This window comes from Arachis ipaensis, chromosome B05 (assembly GCF_000816755.2).
Source record: "Arachis ipaensis cultivar K30076 chromosome B05, Araip1.1, whole genome shotgun sequence".
Classification (NCBI taxonomy): domain Eukaryota; kingdom Viridiplantae; phylum Streptophyta; class Magnoliopsida; order Fabales; family Fabaceae; genus Arachis; species Arachis ipaensis.
The window spans coordinates 11,725,082-11,746,146 of NC_029789.2; the positions used below are offsets into that span (position 1 = coordinate 11,725,082).

Genomic DNA, 21,065 nt, shown 5'->3' on the forward strand with positions numbered 1-21,065 from the left:
TCATAGAACATAGCAGGATGTGGAGAAGCATGAATTGCTTCAGGGAAAGACTGAAAAAGTAGTAGTTACAAGCTAACATGTTAGAAACAAATAATAATTATATAACCTCTTTTCAATATGACATATTTTGGGGTAATTAAAAACTAGAAAGGGTTTGAATAAAAAGTAATAGTTTGGTATATGAAACCTGTGTTGCGAAGAGTTTGTATCTAGTTCCAACTTTGTATGTTGTTGTCCCATAACTCACGAGATATGAAGGGTTTTATATAGAGATATCAAAATACATTTTAGAGAGAAAGAGAGACAAGAGTAAAAGTTATTAGTCTCTTATTTATTGTTCATTACAATAATTGAAATGAAGGGTCTGTAATATTGGAGCATAAATTTGACAATTCAAGGCTGTGAAACAATACTTATCTATTTACTGTTGCTACTTACTGCATTTCAGGTGTAGTGGATTTACCTGTGAAGAAGTAAGTAAGGTTTCTTTGCTTTAAACCCTTGTGTTAAATTTCTATGCTGTTTGACTAATATTGTGATTCATCCTTCATCTATTTGGCAGTATCTATGTTTTCCTTGCATAGCCTAGGATCGGATTGGAGGTGATCTAATAAAACATAATAATTGAACTGAATGAATGCAATTATATGAGCCTATGTATTATTAATTCTCACTCGAGCCATTAGGTGGTGATGCCATATATATCTCTATCTATTTGAATGTTGTTAATTGGTGCATGGATATATACATGTTTTAATGTTTTTTTAGCTAAATAGTAAAGTCTTCAAGCTAAATATTTTAATGTTTTCACAATTCGCACCAATACCATCTTTCAACAAGAAATTGTAGCTGTTGCTGCTTCTAACTGAGCATTTTTTCTTTTTGGTATGTTGATGTTTTCTTCTCTTTCTCTCTTTTCAGTTTTGCTTTGATGATTTGATATGTGAGAATTTTAGATTGGTTGGAGTTTTATGTCAAGCTTTCTCTTTCTCTTTTTTATGTCAAGCTTTCTCTTGCTTCGGTCCCTTTTCATTTATTAACGAATTGGTACAATATATGCAATTTTCAGGCCTAGACAGATCTATATTGTTGATTCCTTTGACTGTTATTTGCATCAATTCAATTTTAGTAGTAGAATCAATGAGAGATATGAAAGGTGCTTATTAAGAACACACAGCCGTTTTAGTTGATATGGTTTCTTGTTTTAAGTATGAGAAAGAAGGAGCTGAGCGCAGAATGAAGCTAATAGCACTGTTAAGAGATGTTTCTGGTTTGAGCATTGATGATAAAATGAAGGCTGGCCTTAGCATTATAAGGGATAATAGTCTGATCGACATAGTGTTCCAACTTCAACCGAGAAAACTTTTGCCCTTTTTGAAGAAATTGATTGAAATCTTACTATTTTTGAATTTTTATAGATCATATTAGATTGTCGGTTTTTAAGTATTTAATATATGTGTTTAGATGTTGAGATTTGTTTTGTATAAGTTTAATTATGAATTATGAGACGAATTATGGATTATGGAATTTTTGGAAATTTAGATAAGTATTTTGTGTTAATTTAATTGTAATATTTGTTATTAGGAATATTTTAGTAAATTTAATTATGATAAAATTAATTTTAATTAAACATTTGTTATTAGGGGTATTATAGTAAATTTATTTGCAGAGATATTTTTGTAAATTCACAAAAAATTTCAATGTAAAAAAATAATAATATTCGATTAGTTTTATATTTAATTTTTTAAAAATTAAAAAATTTGATATTGGAGAAACATTCCTAGGCATATTATTAATATTCCATAGATTTTATTTTTACAAACCAAACATAGGAATACTATATACTTGGTAATACTATTTCAAGGAATCATATTCCTAGTAATGATATTCCTAGGCATAAAAATTAATCCTTCAACCACACACACCCTAAAGGTCATCTTTGACCCTTGCACATTAAAGATAAGGTCGAAGGACTTATGATCAATCGCATCCTAGTTGATAGAGGGGCAGCGATTAATTTACTTCCTGAAAGTATGCTACCCTTGTTTCAAAAGGCAGTCAAAGATCTGATAAAACTAAACTTGGGTGTGATTGGGTTTAATGGTAAGTTGACAACAACTTTGGGAATGATCTCACTTTGGAAGTGTCGAACGACTAATAGTGTTTATAGTATGCCTACCAAAACAACTTTTAACATGATGTTAGGAAGAGATTGGATCCATGGAGTAGGGGCAATACCCTCGACTCTGCATCAGAAATTGGTGCTTTGGGATGAGGATGGGAATATTGAAGAGATTGAAGCTGATGACAGTCCTTGCTATGTCGAACAGATGAACGTCAGGTTCAAAGAATATTATACTAGTGTTCAACCACTAGATATTGATATGAGCACCTTTGACCACACTCTCATCAAAGGTTGCTATGTAGGGGCTCATTGGTCCCTAAGGCCAAGGAGAACTTGGCCACAAAATCCATTTACTGGATATATTGAGCCATTGGGATTGACTCTCAGCATACATAGCTGAGAAGAAAGATTTGCACAATAAAAAAGTTGAAGTACAAGATCCTCTCAATGAAGTCGAGATTGGTGGAGAAGGTCGAATTACTTATGTAAGTAAATGCCTAGAGCCTGATTTCAAAAATGAGTTGATAAAGGTGTTGAAGGAACACCAAGATTGTTTTGCTTGGCAATATTTGGAGATGCCTGAGTTGGATAGATCGCCTGTCGATCATAAGCTTCCCCTCCTTGAGATTGCCCGACCTATCAAACAAGCTCCAAGACATTTTGCTCCTGAAATCATGAAAAAAATCAAAGAGGAGGTCGAACGATTGTTGAGAGCTGGATTCATTTGAACAGCTAGGTATGCCAAATGGATTTCTAATATTGTCCCTGTAATTAAGAAAAATGCAAAACTAAGAGTGTGTATTGATTTTAGAGATTTGAATAAAGCTACTCCAAAAGATAAGTATCACATGCCAATCGCAGATATGTTAATCGACTCTGCAGCAAGAAGCAAACTTCTGAACTTTATGGATGGATACTCGAGATATAATCAAATATTCATATCTCAAGAGGACGAGTCAAAGATAGCATTTTGATGCCCAGGAGCTATCGGTATTTATGAATGGAAAGTCATGCCATTTGCTTTAAAGAATTCATGGGCAACGTATCAGAGAGCAACGAACTCGATCTTTCATGATTTCATTGGTAAGTTCATGGAAATTTATATCGATGATGTGGTTGTGAAGTCCAAGTCGAAAGAATCTCATTTAAATAATTTAGAAACTGCTTTTAAGAGAATGAGACACCATCAACTGAAAATAAATCCATTAAAATGGACTTTTGGTGTATCTGCAGAAAACTTCCTTAGATTTATAGTACAGAAAAAAGGAGTAGCCATCGACACTAATAAGTACAAGACTATTTTTTATTCAGCACCCCCTAAAAATAAGAAAGAACTCCAATCTTTCTTGAATAAAGTCAATTTTCTTCAACGTTTCATTTCAAACCTCTCAAGTAAAACGGAGATATTTACTCCGTTATTGAAATTGAAACAGCGAGAAAAGTTCAAGTGGGAGGATGAGCACCAAGAGGCATTTGACCAGATAAAGCAATATTTGACTTCACCCTCGATCCTAGCACCTATCAAGAAAAGTTGACCATTGAAATTATCATAGTTACATCGGAAACAACGCTAGGGAGCATGCTGGCCCAAGAAGATAAAGATGAAGATGGTAACAAAAGAGTAGTTTACTATCTAAGTCAAATGTTGACTGATGTAGAGACTAAATATAGTGCGGTCGAAAAGCTTTGCTTAGCCCTTTATTTCTCTTATACTAAATTGAAAAGTTATTTAATTAGAAGAAATGTTTATTTCATGTCAAAATTTGATGTTATCAAATACATGCTTTCTTAAGCAATTTTAAGAGGTTGAATTGCCAAATGGATGCTAGGATTAATCAAATTTTATTTATTCTACGTTCCTGTTAGGGCTATCATAGGACAAGTGATTGCTGATTTCTTAGCAAACTATCCTTGTGTTGACATTGATGATGAGATTGTCGAGAATATAATTGGATATTTAGAACTTAAGCCTTGGAAGTTATTTTTCAATGGATCTAAGCATCCGTATGAAGTAGTAGTCGGGATAATGATACTCGCCCCTGATAATGTGCCAACTAAATGTATGTTTCAATTAGAGTCAAGATTGTCAAATAATGAAGCTAGAATTATTAACAAAAAAGGGGGCTCGAACAGTCGAAATTCTAGGAGATTCCCAACTAGTGATTCAATAGTTGGCTAGAAATTATCGCGTCATAAGCCAAAATTTGGCTAAGTATTTTGTGGTGGCAATTTGATTATTATCCATATTCGAATCCGTATCAGTAAAGCACATATTTAGAGAGTCGAATCAGGATGCTAATGAACTGGCTCAAATGACTTTTGATTATAAAATATCTCCCAATTTAATAAAAGAGTTAAGTGAAATCGAAATAATTTAACTCCTTTAGATTTAAGAGAAGTTTGTTGGGAAAATATAATAGGCCTGTGATTGGAGGTTAAAGATCATTGACTATCTAAAAAATCTCAATCAAATAACATATCATAAGGTTAAATACCTAGCGTTGAGTTTTGTTTAGGAAAAGCATCAATGGTTCTTTACTCCAGTGTATTAGTATTCAAGAAGCTCATCTAGCTATGACTGAGGTGCATGAAGGTATTTGTGGAGCTCACCAGTCGTGTCGGAAGATGCAATGGATCTTGTGTCGACAAGGACTATATTGGTTTCAATGATGAAGGATTGTATTGAATTTACTCGACGTTGTGATCAATGCCAAAAGTATTCACCTATTTAAAGAGTCCCTGCCTCGGATTTACATGTTATAGTCAAACCTTGGACATTTAGGGGATGAGCTCTCAACTTAATAGGAATGATTCACCCTCCTTCGACTATTTTGCAAAATGGGTAGAAGATGTGTCCATGAAAGAAGTTAACCAACTGGTGCGGAATTTTAAAACCCACAAACAAACCGGCAAGTGCACCGGGTCGTACCAAGTAGTATCTCAAGTGAATGAGGGTCGATCCCATGAGGATTAATGGACTAAGCAACAACGATTGCGTGATTTACTTAGTTAGACAGACATAAAATAGTGTTTGGGTCTCAATTGCATTAAAATAGTAAATTCAGAAAATCAGAAAACAAACAGTAAATTGAGATGAAATATATATGGAGAAAACAATTAAGGTTTCAGAGATATCTATTTTCCGGATTGACTTTTCTTACTAACTATTTTAATCATGCAAGATTCAATTCATGACGAACTATATGTGACTAAACCCTAATTCCTTATACCTTTTTAGTCTCATCTAACCTTCATCAACCACCAATTCTTTGGTCACTTAATTCCAATTAGAGGGTGAAGTTCAATTCTAGTTTATATGCCACAAAAACCCTAATTACCCAAATATAAGAGGATTATATGTCACATATCCCGTTAGTCCAGATAATTAAAAATTTAGGAGAAATTATTTTCAAGCTGTTGTTCAAGTAAAGAACGAAAACAAATCTTGAAATAGAAATCAGTACATGAATTAATATAGAAAAATAATAGTATCAATCCATACAATAGACAAAGCTCTTAACCTTAACAGTGGAGGTTTAGTTGCTCATGGTTCAGAGAGAAAACTAGGATTATGAAAAACTGTCAATTGCGGAATGAGGTAGAAGAGAAGAGAAGAGAGGTGAGCCCGAAGGGCTGATTCTTTTCTCTTTTATATCTAATCCTAATAAATGTAAAATATATTTTCTAAAACTAAATAATATCTTTTCCTATTTTTAAACGAAATAAAGTTTAAATCATAATTAATAGAAGATTGCATGCTGGCTTCTTGGAGAATTGGGGACCACTTGATTTATAGGTGTTGGCACCTAACTTGGCAATTGTGGCGCCTAACTTGGAGTGGGCAGCAAGGGGTAGCGCTTGGTGCGTGTGCTGCTGCGCCTAACTTGAGAATGAGTGCGCCTAACTTGGAGTGGGCAACACCAATTTGCGTGTTGATGTTATGTCTGGCGCCTAACTTGAGAAATCTCAAGTTTTTCTCAAGTTAGGCGCAGCCTTGGCAGCGTCCTTAGATGAAGCTTCCCTTGTCCTGGCGCCTAACTTGAGATTTCTCAAGTTAGGCGCCACCTTGGCTGCCTTGGATTAATGGCTTTAGTTGATCTTGGCGCCTAACTTGAGAAACCTCAAGTTAGGCGCCACCCTTGCAGAATTGATGGAGAAGAAGTATAGACTATTATACATCATTGGAAAGATCTGGAAGTTATCTTTTCAATTCCACTAGAATCACGTCAATTGGACCTTTGTAGCTCGAGTTATTCAGGTTTGAGTGCATAGATATCAGGGTTGACAGCATCATTCGCTTTCTTCTCTTTTTCTACAAAAACTCCATCAAATCCATCCGAATGCTACCTGAAATAAACAAAATTGTATACGACTCAAAGTAGCATCCATAGTGGCTAAAAGATAATTAATTCTTGATTAAACTCAACAATTTGAATGCAAATTTCACTAGGAAAAGATAGGAAAGATGCTCACACATCACCAACCCAAGATAATTGACTTCATTGAGGAATCAATCACTCATAGATTCGACATTCCCCAGACTTTGACTACAGACCAAGGGACCATGTTTACAAGTCGACAAATAAAGGGATTTGTCGAATCACAAGGCATTAGAATAATACATTCGACTCCCTATTATACACAAGCTGATGGACAATCTGAGGCGTCAATAAGTCTTTAATAAATTAGATTAAAAACATATTAGGAGACTGCCTCGAAACAAGCATAATACCTTGAGCCATGTACTATGGGCATATAGATGATCACCTAAGGAGACTACATGGTTGACACCTTATGAGCTTGTATATGGACACAAGGCTGTCTTACCACTTGAGATAAATTTGCAGACTATCAGAGTGGCTAAACAAAATGATTTTCCCGTTGAACAATACAGGTCGAGTATGGTAGATGAGATAAATGAATTAGATCAAACTCGACTAATGGCTTTAGATAGAAAGATTTGACAGAAAGAATCTATAGCTAAGTCATACAACAAGAAAGTAAAGAAAAAGTGATTTGCAGTTAGTTACTTGGCTTTAAAATTAGTCCTTCCTACAGAGCAAGTTAAAGGAAAATGGTCAACATTATGGCAAGGACATTTTAAGGTTGAAAAGATATTTGATGGTAATGTGTATGATCTAAGAGACATAAGAACTAATCAACAATTAGGATGCATAAATGGAAAATATCTCAAAACATATCATTGTCATTAGTGTGGATTTCGAAAATTGCAAACTAACCGGCAAGTGCACCGGGTCGTACCAAGTAATACCTCAGGTGAGTGAGGGTCGATCCCACGAGGATTGATGGATCAAGCAATAATAGTTGAGTGATTTACCTAGTCAGACAAGCAAAAAGGAGTGTTTTGAGTTCAAATTGCATTAAACAGTAATTCAAAAGAGTGAAGAAAGCGAATTGTAAATTGGTTGTGAGAAATAATGTGAGAAAATAGTTAAAGTTTTGAAGATGTTCAAATTTCAGGATTAACAATTCTCATTAACTACTTTGATTATACAAAGATTCAATTTATAGCAAACTTTAAGTGATTAGACTCCAATTCCTTGGTAATTTAATCCTCCTCTAACTCAATTAACCGCCAATTCCTTGATCACTTAATCTAATTAGAGAGTTTAAGTTCAAACCATAGTTTATAAGCCACACAAAGCCCTAAAGATCCAAAGATGATATAATTATATGTCACATATCATATTAATCAGATAATTAAAGAGTTATGAGAATTCGATCAGTTCTAAGCTGTTAGTCAGGTGATGTAACTTTTCCAAGATTCAACAAGAATTCAAGTTAGAAAAGAGTTATTTTCTAATACACTCTAATCCATAGGATGAAGAACAAAACAGACTCTTAAATGTAAATTAATCCATTAATCAGAGGTGGAAAACAATAGTTATTAATTCATCCAAATAAACAGAGATCCTAACCTTAACGATGGTGGTTTAGTTGCTCATGGTGTGAAAAAACCTTAGCAGACAAACGTGTGAAAGTGCAGAAGAGGAGAAGGAGCCTTGGGACAAGATCTCTTCTCTTTTATAACTAATCCTAATAAATGTAAAATATAATTTCTAAAACCTAAAAATATCTTTTCTTAATTCAAAATTTATTTTAAAAACTAAATTAAATCAAAATATTTGATGTGATTCACGCGGAAGCCTTTCAAAATCAGTATTCTGGCGCCAAACATGATCTAGGTAAAGTTTGGCACCACGTTCACGTAAGATTGAACGCATTCCCATGTTCCTGGCACCAAACGCCGAGATATGGCATTTGGCGCCACTATGGCCAAACTGAATTGGAGTTTTATTGTGATCCTGGTGCCAAACTTGAGCTAGATGAAGTTTGGCGCCACCTCCTAGATGCAATTGAATTCTTTTCTTCTTTCTGAACTCTGCCAAATTCGCCCGTATGCTACCTGAAATTAATTAAATTTCAAAACAACTCAAAGTAGCATTCATGGTGGTTTAAAACACCTAAATCTTGATTTAATTCAACAAATCCAAATGCAAATTTATTGAGAAAAGATAAGAAAGATGCTCACGCATCAATCATTAAATCAAAATGCGAAAGTTCATACAAAATATCGACCACATATAAAGGGTCTACCATAAGTTAGATAAATTAATATTCAAATAAAGTCCTAAATTGAAGCTTCAAGTCCTCTTGTTTTCGACCCAAACTAGTGGCAGCTTCAGAATTCCCACCTTTAACTTTGTTGGCTTGAGTGATGACTTCTACTAAAGCAAGTCGACTCGAGACTTTGGAGGAATGTACTTTCTTAATTTTTTTTGAGTCAGGGAGTGAGAATTAAGTTAGCTGCTGCAATTTTCCCTACTAGCCTTCAACTCAACAAATTCTGTTTCAAAAGTTTCAATTCTCGATACCAAGGTTTGCTCTTTAGTTTGACCTTCTGATAGGACTTCTTCAATTTAATACTTAGCCATTTCACATTTGTTTAGCTGCGAGTCCTGGGTAGCCAATGCCTCAATTAATTTTCTCAATTTTTTCTCGACTGTCTCAGACTTAGAAATATGATTATAAATGTCTTCGATGAAGACACCTAGAGCTCTATGGATTTCAGCTGGAATCTTTTGGTCCAGAAAACTAAGAGCATCAAGGAGTTTAACCTTCAGGTCAGCATTATTGTTGATCTCTTCCAAAGAATGGTTAAGGCAGTCGAGGCTCACCCTTTTAACAACAAGAGGATCAAGAACTAGTGGCAGATGAGGCTTAGGAGAAGTAACTTCTTCTTCATGGATTGAAATATTGGGTTTTAATTCTTGAATAGAGGAACAAGTTCTGGCTCCTGACCAGAAGAGGAGAAAACTCGTGTTCCTTCTGAGGAGTATACTTGTCGAGCTTCTGATAAAATATTGGTAAGATCAAAGTCAAAATTCTCAAAATCTAAATCCCAAGCCTCTGGTGCAGGAACATTGAATGGGGGCTCTAATTCATGTTCGATAGTAGTCTGATTTGCATCCAGAGTGTAGAAGTGGCTGCAGTAGTTGTCGATATAAAACCCAACTCTCGACGTGTTTCCGCATCACTTGGCAAAGGCATATAGCTCACTTGCGAAATTAGGTAGGTATGTAAATATGAACAAAAAAATGAAATAAGGAAATGGTGAATAAATTTACCATTGAAGATTCAGTTGACGGATTGGGCTGTACTGGACTTAAAACAGGAATAGGTGGTATAGTCACCGGTCGAGGAACTATGGGAGGAATAGGTTGAGTCACCTCAGTCTCAACACCGAACATGTCAACTTCTAATGCAGAGTGACTTCCTGCTTCGACCGAGATTTGGAGCTTTGTTTCGACTATTTAGACTGAACAACAAAAGATTAGGTATATATGCAAAACTATCTTCGACTATAAGTATAAAGGTGTTATAGAAATACATTAGAAAAAATAGTGGGATTTGATTTTTGTACTTTCTTGGGGTTAGGCCTAAGAAGGATGTCGACAACACCATGATTTTTTTTAGGAAAGTGTGGCCTCACTTGGCATCCTCTTTGGAGCAGTGTCCTCCTCTGATTCCCAGTTTTTCTTGACTGGTTTGGGGTCGGGAGCTATACCAATTAGCTCTATAGGTCGAGCAGCTAAAAGACATAGAGAATATAAGATAAGTAAGGACTTAAAAGTTAAAGTTTTAAGAAAACATGGTGCCTGGAGGATATTCAGCGATCTACGTTCGACCATGAATTGTATCCTTGAAGCCCCAGTAATAAACAGCACTAGTCGTGTTTATGCCCAGAGTTCAACAATCCTTTTTTTGGAGTCGATAGTTCGCTCCCATGGCTCCTTTAGGAGGATTAGGTAGTCGATCAGCGAGACTAAATGGGGCATTGAAAAAAGGAGGAAATTGAAATTTTTGCATAAACTGTGTTTTGGCATAAGGATATTGAGCCAAAGCCTTAAAGTAATGGTCAAGACATCTATGAAAATGCATTTCTTTCTTCTTTTTCCATACCTCTAAGGCCTCGTTAAAAACATATTTTACCTTCTTGAAATGCCATTTTACCTTATAATATTTTTTGAACTTAAGGATTTCTTTGATATGCTCACCTTTAGTCTTCTTCGATGCTATAGCAGTCTATGTAGTAGGAAGAACCAAATTAGAGAGAGCTTGTTCAGATGAGGTACAATGAGAATTGTAATAGGTAGACCCCCACTTGTGGAAGGCTGGTGTTGAGAGAAAGCAAAACTTTATATCATATCTTTAATATTGAGAAGTTACTCTTTGGTGATTAAGGTCCAAAATTTAATCAAACTCCTCCAAATTGGACACCTCATAATGGATCATTTGTGTTCCAGGGTCGAGAAAAAGAGGAGAAGGTAACGCTTGTGCAAGACCAAACTGTCTCGACACGAATTGGGAATAGGTGACCAATTTCTTTTTTAGAGTCGTTGTTGACTCAAGAAGGAGACCCACAGAAAGAATTTTGGGAGTTAATGTTTTCTACCATAGTTCATCGACAGTCTCTTGATTTTTCAGATTTGTGACTAGTTAAAGAATGGAGATACCCCACAGCACTTTTTCGATAGGCAAATGGATTTGGGTAGTAAGAAGAGTCATCATTAATCTTGATGTTAAGAAGGATATTGATGAAGTAACAAAAAGCGTCGATAGATGACATGCTTTTTGGTTTCGACCAAGAAAGAAAAGAAAGTTGGATACTATCAAGCTGGGCTGTTGGAACTTCAGAAGAGGAGGCAGTGAATCGAGGTTCGAGTACAGCCTTCAACCATAGGTTTATAACGCAAAGAGGACCAAAGGGGTTGATTGAGGACTCATCTTGTTGAATCTCACTAACTATTAAAGAAAGTGTTTCATACAATTGACTCAGAATTAGAGAAGGAAGGTTGACATATTTTTTACAGTGAAGCATGATAACTAACGGCAGATAATTATATTTTTGGATCTGAATCGATTTCGGACAAAAAAAAGCATTCAGCCACAAGAGTAAGAGTGAGAAAGTTATATGCTCACTGTTAGTCACAGGGTCACCCTCGAAACCCATGTTGTTTTGAATAAAGCTCGACACAGAAGTCGAGTCGAAGTTGATGTCGAAAATATCATCAGGGTATGAAGTGGTCCAGCATCCATCTTTCCAATCGGGAGCAATGCCAGTCAAAGAAAAAATTTATCAAGGTCTGACCCATCATTCCATAAGAGAAATAAAAGTTATTAGTGGCTAGGCACCAAAAGTACAAACTAGACCCTAAGAGAGGTGCAATATAAGACAAGTCGAAAGTGGCTAATCTAAGAGCAGAAGCAATGCCTAAATATTTTCATACAAACTTGTAAGTCGAAGATAGCCTCGACATCCAAGTTGAAAATAAGGAGCTAGATTTCTTAGGGGGTATTGTTTTGAAAACTCGATTGGCAAAACAGGTAGCCTTAACATTTTTGCAAAAAATCAAAGATATTCAGGAAAAGATAGAAAGAAAGAAGAGATAGAATCGACTTGTTCTTGAGTCAAAAGTGGCCCTAAATATGGATACAAGACGTCTGTGTCCTAGAATGAAAGCAATACATGGCTTCTCCAGAATTCGGTAGTCTCAACGTTAGAATTGGGAGCTCGTAGAGTACCGTCATCGTTGTAAAATTGTGACACATTGGCCACCAGAAGAGGAAGAGCTACGATGTGAACATCATCATTGTCTTATTCTTGTGAAGGAGAGACGTGAGTAGCAGAAGCTCCGCCAGGAGTAGAAGCGGCTGCCGCAGTGGTGGTAGTAGAAGCAAGAAGAGAGGATGATGTAGTATCTCCCATAGTTGAAATAGTAATAGGAACAGTGGTAGAAGTGGTGGAGGCAATGGTAATAGAAGAAGAAGCCGCGATAACAACGGGGGTACTGCTAGAATGGAGGCCAGATTGAGAATCCATGAAAAAGGCGAATAAGGATTTCAAGAAAGAGGAGAAAGATTTTTGCAAGAATGAAGAATGATGAAAATAGTAGGTATGAACAAAGAAGTGAAACTTGAGAATGTGAAAAGGTTTAAAAGGAGGAGACCCATTAAAGCTCATTGGAAACGTTACATATTCCCAGAGAAATGTGCGAACCATTTCGTTTCTGCATAACTGTCTTTTCAAAATTTTGAAATTTAAAAATGGCATGTGCAAGGCATGTGATCAAGTGAAACTCGTCATTTCATTTTCTGAAAAGACCAATTTTAAGGGACAATATGTTAGCACAAAAATTCGACAGTTCAGATAACTCGACCATGATCGTTTGACCTAAAGGTGAGTCGACAGTATGTAAGTCGAGGTGTCATAGTATGTGGATTGTTCCAGGAGAATGTAGACTGAAGTATCACAACATGGGTTGTTTCATAATAGTATGAGCACAAGGGTTTGACTTATCCTAGAAGGAGTCGAGTTAGTGACTTCTAAAAATCGAAATAAGATAATTGCATAAAGGCATCATCTAGAATCATTTTATGGAACGTGGGGCTTGAAGACCGAGGTAAGAGAAGATGTGGAACATCAAACTTGGGAGTCAAGATTCTTTATGGTCAAGGCAATGTCGTGGCCTAGAAAATAGGAAGAAACTAGATCGTGGAAAGAGAAAAACACTCTGCAAATCTTATCCTTGTGGTCTATAAATAGAAGGCAGAAGTGAAAAAGGGACTTCAATTTGAAACACTACAACATCACACGAAACTCTACAAATTCATAGTCACGCTGACGCCAAAGAGATATATGGAGTGCAAGTACATGTAAATGTCTGGGTTCAATTTTTTTTTGTTCATTTTGTCTTCATTATTTTAACTTTCTCTTTCATTTCATTTTATCGTTTTTAATTCTTTTTTAATTTATTTCCACCATTTATTTTAAACTTTAATTTGTTTGTTATTTCAGCTACCGTACTTATTTATTCCGTTTCTTTTTCTTCTTATTTTGTTTTATATTATTTATTTTTTATTCTTTTCTTTCAAGCATTTTATTTTCAGACTTTTACTTCGTTTTATTTATTTTTTTTATTTTATAATTTATCACAAATATTTCGATATATACAATTTTGATACCTACATTAAGTAATTCTCCGATCGAGCTCACTTTTTTTAGAGGAGTCGTATCTGCTCTGCAAACTGAGATCTTGATATGAGTTTAATTCAACACCCTGTCAAAATTACCAAAAATCAAGTGAAACACAAACAAAATTTTTTAGTAAAAATTCGGATACAATTATTTACAATTCTAAACTATCAACTTAATTCTGCCAAACAAAAAAAGGAAAAAGTGAAAAACAACCAACTAGACCCTCTAACAATCAAAACGGTGGTAGATAGGCTCTGCCGTTCTATCGAAGAATTGAAGACCCAAATGCAGCTTGCGTCCTTTCTTGGCAAGAAAGTCAGCAACAAAATTTCCTTCTCGAAGAGTATGACTCCAGTTGATATATTGAATTTACCCAACAAGAATGGAGAATGGATCCTTTCATTTTTTTTTTTTTAACAATTGAGAGAATAAAATATGATCTTTTATCATTAATTTTGTAAGTTGGATAAAAAATAAATATGAAAAAAAAAATAATAAAAGATTAGAGATCATATTTTACACCCTCAATTTTTTTTAACAATTGAGAGGATTCATTTTCAAATAATAAGTCGAATTATAACTCATCTTAAATAACTGATCAAGTCAAATTATAAGTCATCTTGAGAAACCGACCATTAACAAAAGCCCATAAGAATAAAGGAAGAGATCCATGTAGGCATGATTCTGCAAACTTATTTTTTAGGGTTAGCAAAATTAAAGTTCATTCTTGTTTCTTATTGGCAACGAGACTAACTAATTATTCAATGAAAGCACGGCGATAAGCCGATAACAAAACTATTTAAATCATAGCCACCCGTAAGAATATCGGCATAATAGTAAAAATTTATAATATATAAAATAATTGATAGTTTTATCAGAAGGAGAATTAAGATAAAAGCATTTTCTGCTAGTGTAAAATTCATTTTGTAAAGAAAACAGAAAATAAAACACAATACAAAATCCTAGGGTATATGCTATATAGATTATAGAACATATACAAAATCGAGAAACAGTAGCTTTCGTCTTACAGAGATATTTTTTGGATGTGGCTCGTGTACGTCTGATCCAATTGGCTATGTTAAAATAAAACTAAATCCAATTAACGTTTCAAGATAAACACACGTAGAGAAAAAATACTTCAAGAGAACATAATAATTTTTTAGAATGAATATTGTTATTTTTATTTTTATAATGTCATTTTTTTTCTATAACTTCATATATATATATAATAGTATGGGTGGAATAACATTATTTCTCTAATTCTTTTCCCAAATTATCTTTAGTCGGCCACATTTATTTATTCTTTGTTTAGCATTTTCTTTGAAAACAGAATAAAAAAGGTAAATACTTCTTCAATATAATAAAGGAAAAAAAAAAGGTTTCTTCTTTAAAAAATGAAACAGTAAATAAAAATGGAAGAATTAAATATGAACAAAGAACTTCGACCGAAAACCCTCAAGCTACATTTGGGCGAAGTTAACCGCCGTTATAAGACGGGAAAAAATGTAGAGGTGGAAGAGAGCAAGAGTTGAACTCAGGTAAGTTTCTAGTGTGAATCAACTTACTCTGAAATATATAGGTACAGTCTTATTTTGTAAATTATCTATGTATGGTGAATTGGTGACCGCAATCACATGAACTCGGGTCAGTGAAGCCAACATAGTATAGTTCCCTCATAATAACAAACATTATAACATGAAAATTCCTACATGCATTGCTATCTTGTCCACTTCTATCAAACTGTTACAATCAATGGCCACACTGTTAAGCACCTTCCCAAAATCTTACGTTAAACTCCATGCTTTTTGAATACTCTTGACGCACTAGTGGTTGCATTCTATACACCTCCACAATTTTTTCTCTTGGTTCTGAAGTGCCTGCAATTCCTGGCTTTCACCGAGGACCAGATGAAGGACGAGGCTTTCCCTTGATTGAATTCAAGTGCTGGGTGACAAATATGACTCCCATTACAACTATTAGACAACCAACCAACATGCTGAAGAAGAGAGCACCGGGTTGACGGGTCTGGACAAAGCCATACACTCCGCTCGAGGTTACAAGAATGAGATCAGTGAGCCCATCATTTGAGAAGTCCTCAGAGATCAATACGTGAGTTGGCGGAGCAGGTAATTCGATTGTAGCCAATATACTACCTCCCGGTGATATTACAACAGCTTCTTGTTCACCAGCTGCAAGGATCATTTCCTGATTATCATGTGATCGCAAGGAGAGAGGTTTCAGTGTGGGAACCACTTGACCACCTTCCATCATCCCTGATGGAGAAGGCATATTTGACCATGAAACTCCAGTTGATTGTTGCCATTGCCAAATAGCATCATGACCATGCAAACCAGGGGAGTATGATGTAATCTGCAAGGAAAAGTTTTATCCCAGTCCTTATATCAGCATCAATAATATCATATGGGTCCAGGTGAAGCTATTCAAGCATCATACAAAGCATGTTCTCCTATGACAGTAATCAGATGGAAGCATCACAATGCATTCGCCCAACACCAACCAGAACAAGGTAATTGAGACTTGAAACACTTTTGTGAACAAAACTGAAATTGTATTGGTTGGTGACCAAATAAAAAAATAATAGATGTTATATGGCTAGAGAAACAAAGTTGAACAATAGCATATACCTCGCCCCGGTTTGTCAAAAAGATAACATCACCATGGCTTCCTTTCCGATGCCTGTGGCCATCATTTCTAGGAATAAGAATAGGCGTTGCTACCTCTAAAGAAGCAATATCTGGACTTCGAGCGAAGTTTCTATAAAGATCTCCATGTTGGAATAAATTAAAATGGTTATAATGACAAATAGATACATTGAACAGTTGCTCCCTTATTGGTACACCTGATGTGGCAACAGCCCAACAAGGTCGAAGCACTTCCATTGACCCACTAACTACAGTCTGCTCAGCACCATTTCCTCCAACAGCCTAATAGTATGAATACTAAACATTCATATCATAGTCAAATTACATGATGGTCTAGCGTTATTTAAAAAAAAAATACAAAACATGCACCTGGACATGATCTAGAACTCCGTCACCATTAATATCAGCATGTAGACCGCCTTCCTGAAGATGAAGCTGAAAAAGACAAAGTTGTCATTACAGTGAAAATGCAATAAGATCAGCGAATAACATGTCAGAGCTTAATGAAATTTTAGCTAAAACAGAAACCAAGAGCAAAGGTTTGACAGTCGGATGAACCAAACATTCTCTTTAACTTTTTTTTAAATAAAAACCTACAAACACTAATACTTTCTACACTAAGAAATGATTTGCTCTGTAGACCAGAAACAGTATCAGTAGTTACAGCGTTACAATAGGCTCACAAATTACTTAGCAAACTTGTATTGTGACTTAATCAAGGTATGCAAATAATGACAAAAGCAATAATCAAATTCAAGCTGATTAGGGAGTCTATATAAATACCCTGCATATTGTTCGACCAGATGCCAGATGAATAGCTTCTATCCCTTCCTTCTGATGAGCCACCACCACATTAGGAACCCACCAAACCTGAGTGTAGTTGGTTATTGTTGGAACAAAAGGTAGATGCTGCATCCAAGGGGAAAACATCATTAGAACAATGAGGATCCCCCAAAAGTAAGGATGTGACTGGGGCTTCTCATTAGTACCGTAGAAAACTTTTCTCCTTTTTTTTTAACCCCCTTCTATTATTAGAAAACTCTAATAGATATTATTATTATTATTATTATTAGTAGTAGTAGTAGTAACCTTCTTAGATTTTGCTGAACCAGCATAATTTGCAGCTTTCCCAATTATGTTGGAAATTTTTTTGGTTGAGTCCTTCCCTGGAGGATGATTTTCCTCAGGCTTGTGGAAAGGGTAATTCGTACTCTTTCCAGGTGTTCTCTTCAATGTTTTCCTCTTGTGCCGCCTGAAGTGTGCCAACTTCAACAAAGTATCTTCCCTCCTATCCTGATAAAGTGTGTGTAACATCAAGTTTCTAGGGCATCTGAGATAAAGCTTTACCACAAGAGAGTAAAGTTTGACTAATATAACATACCCAATGATGTGGCATAACTCCCAGGATTGATTCTCTGAATTCCCTGCATTCAAACTAGAATTTCACATGTCACAGGAAGCTATCCTTTAGGGAGATACCTATGATACTGGATACAGATTTCACAATTACATCTAAATTAAGCAAGCCAAAGTGTTTCCACAGACAGAGGAAGGAGCTGATGAAGTTTCTCGAGTATACTTGGGTGAATATTAGATAGGATTCTGGCAATCCTTCTAAGCTATTCTTTGTTTTGATGGTTGATTATTTATTGAAGAGAGAATAAATTTTATATAAAATAAAGGAATGTTAGGAACACAATGACTATAAAACACGTAACACAGCTGAACTTTTCTTTGTTCGGATATTATTTAGGATGGGAAGGGCCAATATTACTTTTCCATTGTCTAGAAGTTGTTTAGAGAACTAATGAGGAAATATAAGAATGGAAAAAGCTATACATATAACAAACACAATCCGCACCAAAACGCACATACATAACCGAGCTGATGGGAAGAAGAACAGAAACATATTTTGTAAAAGAAAGACTATTACGTCAAAGCCCACAGGATGGATTACTGCTTCATGCAAATCCATTCCACAGATTCCACCAATACAAAGCATCTAAGACTCATCTGAACAGCTATAATGTAAATACCTCTCCAGGTTGACGACTATTCATAGCGTGAACATCAAGCTTGTAGTTATGCTGTGGAAGTAACTGTGAAGCATCTGAAGACTGTGCTTCAATGTTCTGAAGAATGAAAAGACAACACGATATTACTAGTAAATAGAAAAGACAATAATGCAACACGTGCTTGATGCTTGTTACAAAGTAGATGTCATAATAGCTTCATGACACATTTAACCAAAATGACCAACATGTAGGTTGTGACATATCTAATCCAGGTGAAACTGTTAAGACTGAATTTGGAGTTTGTTGGGAACATATTTCAGTTGTGTGATGGAGTGATTGATGACTTTTTCTTTTTAACTGTATAGTCACGAATTAAAATCCTTGTTCATATGCTTGAGTTCAGGTATCCCTCTCCATGGGAATAATTTATCAACACCAGGCTCTGGATCATTATATTCCTCATTTTGTGTTGTGTTGTGTTGTGTGTGTGTGTGATTGATGACTTTTTCTTTTTAACTGTATAGTCACGAATTAAAATCCCTGTTCATATGCTTGAGTTCAGGTATCCCTCCATGGGAATAATTTATCAACACCAGGCTCTGGATCATTATATTCCTCATTTTGTGTTGTGTTGTGTGTGTGATCATGACTTTTTCTTTTTAACTGTATAGTCACAAATTAAAATCCCTGTTCATATGCTTGTGTTCAGGTATCCCTCTCCATGGGAAAGCATGAGTGCATAACAAAGACCAGAAAAGAACACCAAACTTAGAAAGCATGAGTGCATGACAAAGACCAGAAAAGAAAGACACCTCATTTTTTCTCCTCCATCGTTCTGTGCCAGATCTACCAGCAAATGCATAAAATGCAAAATGGCGTAAATCAACAGTTCCAGAGTTGTCAGAAGCCTATTCAGAACAAGGAACATAATAAATAGTCAAAATTTCCACCAACATAAAGAGAAATTTAAAGGGGATGAGATAATATGCAAAGGGGGGAAGAACAGGGAGTAAGATGAATTAGATAAAAAAAAGAAGCGCAAAATGGTTCAAAACAATAGAACACTATAAAAAGGTCAATATTCTCTAACTATAACCTATTAGAATTACACTTTTGTCTTATATCACATCTTGTTCATTTCAAGTACAGTGGTCTTGTGTTCAGATCATTAAGGTCTGGATAAATCAATGTTTCTGGTACTCCCTTGCATGCTAATGGTAATAAAACAAAATGACAAAAACGTTTAGCAACCATGTGTATAGGCATACCTCCTTTTCAGTAGCACTTCTTCTCTGCTGCTCAGAAAATCTAGCTCCCATTCCCAGTTCTTCAAAAGGATCCATAAAAACCTGAGAGTGACAGAACAATTTGCTTGAGAAACCAATCAGCACAAACTATACCAAAACAGTTGATATGTACATTAAGACAGCAATAAGACACCACATAGTACCAAATACACTTGCTTCAAATTGAAAGATAAACTATTAGTTCTGATTACACACCAGGGATACACATCCAAAATCATTACCATCATGATAATCAGTAGCCTACGGAAATTTATGAAACTCCAAAAGTAGAAGGAAACCCACAAAATCATGCTTCGTTAAATATAGCTGACTGGGAACTTTCATGTTCATCCTTAACGTAAACAAAAACACTCAAAGCAAGGAGAAAGTCATGACCTTATGTTAATCTGACTCATAAATTGTTTATAGTTTTAATTTTTCAGAAAGGTTGATAAACACAATCAACTTTAGATAACGTGCTTTGCCATAGCTTGTAGAAACAAGCATACACAGCAAAATACAATAACAAAGTAAGGGATAAAGACCAGGGAAGGGACACATACATATGGCTGCATTTCCATCCTCCCACCAACAATGACCAATCCTGTATCTCCATGCTTCAAAGTATAATTGCTTATAGAGATTGCTACTTCCCTATGGTGAGCATTATGGGGAAAATCCTCCTGTTAATGGCCACTACAAGAATTAGTAAACTCAAGCGAACATAACAGGATTATGGAAAAAAGATACAGTGAAAAATTATATCCTGTGAAATGCTACAGCTGAAATACCATTCACACAACCAACCTGTAAATTATTTTCCCACAACTTTTGGAGGTTGGAATCAAAGCACATTATGGACCAACCGGAAGTTACTACAACCAAAACCTGTTTCTGCCGTTGCCCCATTTTGTAACGATCAATATAGCCGGTGGCCATAGCAACAGGGCGTCTCCCAGACGTAACACGAATCTTGTCGGGTAACAGAGACACCTCGGCCAACACACGTGCCTCACTAAATCCTTCGTCGACCCGCCTACTATGGGGCTCCAAAACCTGCGTAGAGACCCGCCATAATTACAAATCCCAGATGCTACACACTACTAGTAGTCCAGTACCAGTTGCAAGTTGCAACAAAGTTATGGAGCAAATAATAGAGCTAAGAAATGATCATTCACACTTAAATCACAAAGGATACCAAAATAAGCATGAGGCTATAGAAATGAATCAAAATTGGCACGAGCAAAAAATAAAAAATAAAAAAGAGAGGAAAAAATGGGAATAATGTACCTGAATTTTAGCATCATGGGTAGCAACGAGAACTTCTTTCTTGCCATCCCCATTGAGATCAGCAACCAAAGGTGGCGGAAGGCGTTCGGCTTCGTATTTGATTGGGTATTCATCGGTGAGGTGCAT

The 21,065-nt window shown here is 35.6% G+C and overlaps 1 protein-coding gene across 1 annotated transcript in view; it reads right to left on the minus strand.

Moving 5' to 3' along the window:
* Positions 15,126-21,065, minus strand: part of LOC107642915 — a gene marked incomplete in the record, with an annotated part of 6,369 nt that continues 429 nt past the window's right edge. The window contains 12 exon segments of the mRNA XM_016346422.2: positions 15,126-16,055; positions 16,331-16,630; positions 16,718-16,783; positions 17,132-17,257; positions 17,438-17,641; positions 17,730-17,783; positions 18,385-18,480; positions 19,176-19,271; positions 19,632-19,712; positions 20,213-20,332; positions 20,457-20,705; positions 20,940-21,065. Coding sequence (XP_016201908.1) covers positions 15,579-16,055; positions 16,331-16,630; positions 16,718-16,783; positions 17,132-17,257; positions 17,438-17,641; positions 17,730-17,783; positions 18,385-18,480; positions 19,176-19,271; positions 19,632-19,712; positions 20,213-20,332; positions 20,457-20,705; positions 20,940-21,065 — 1,995 coding nt within the window.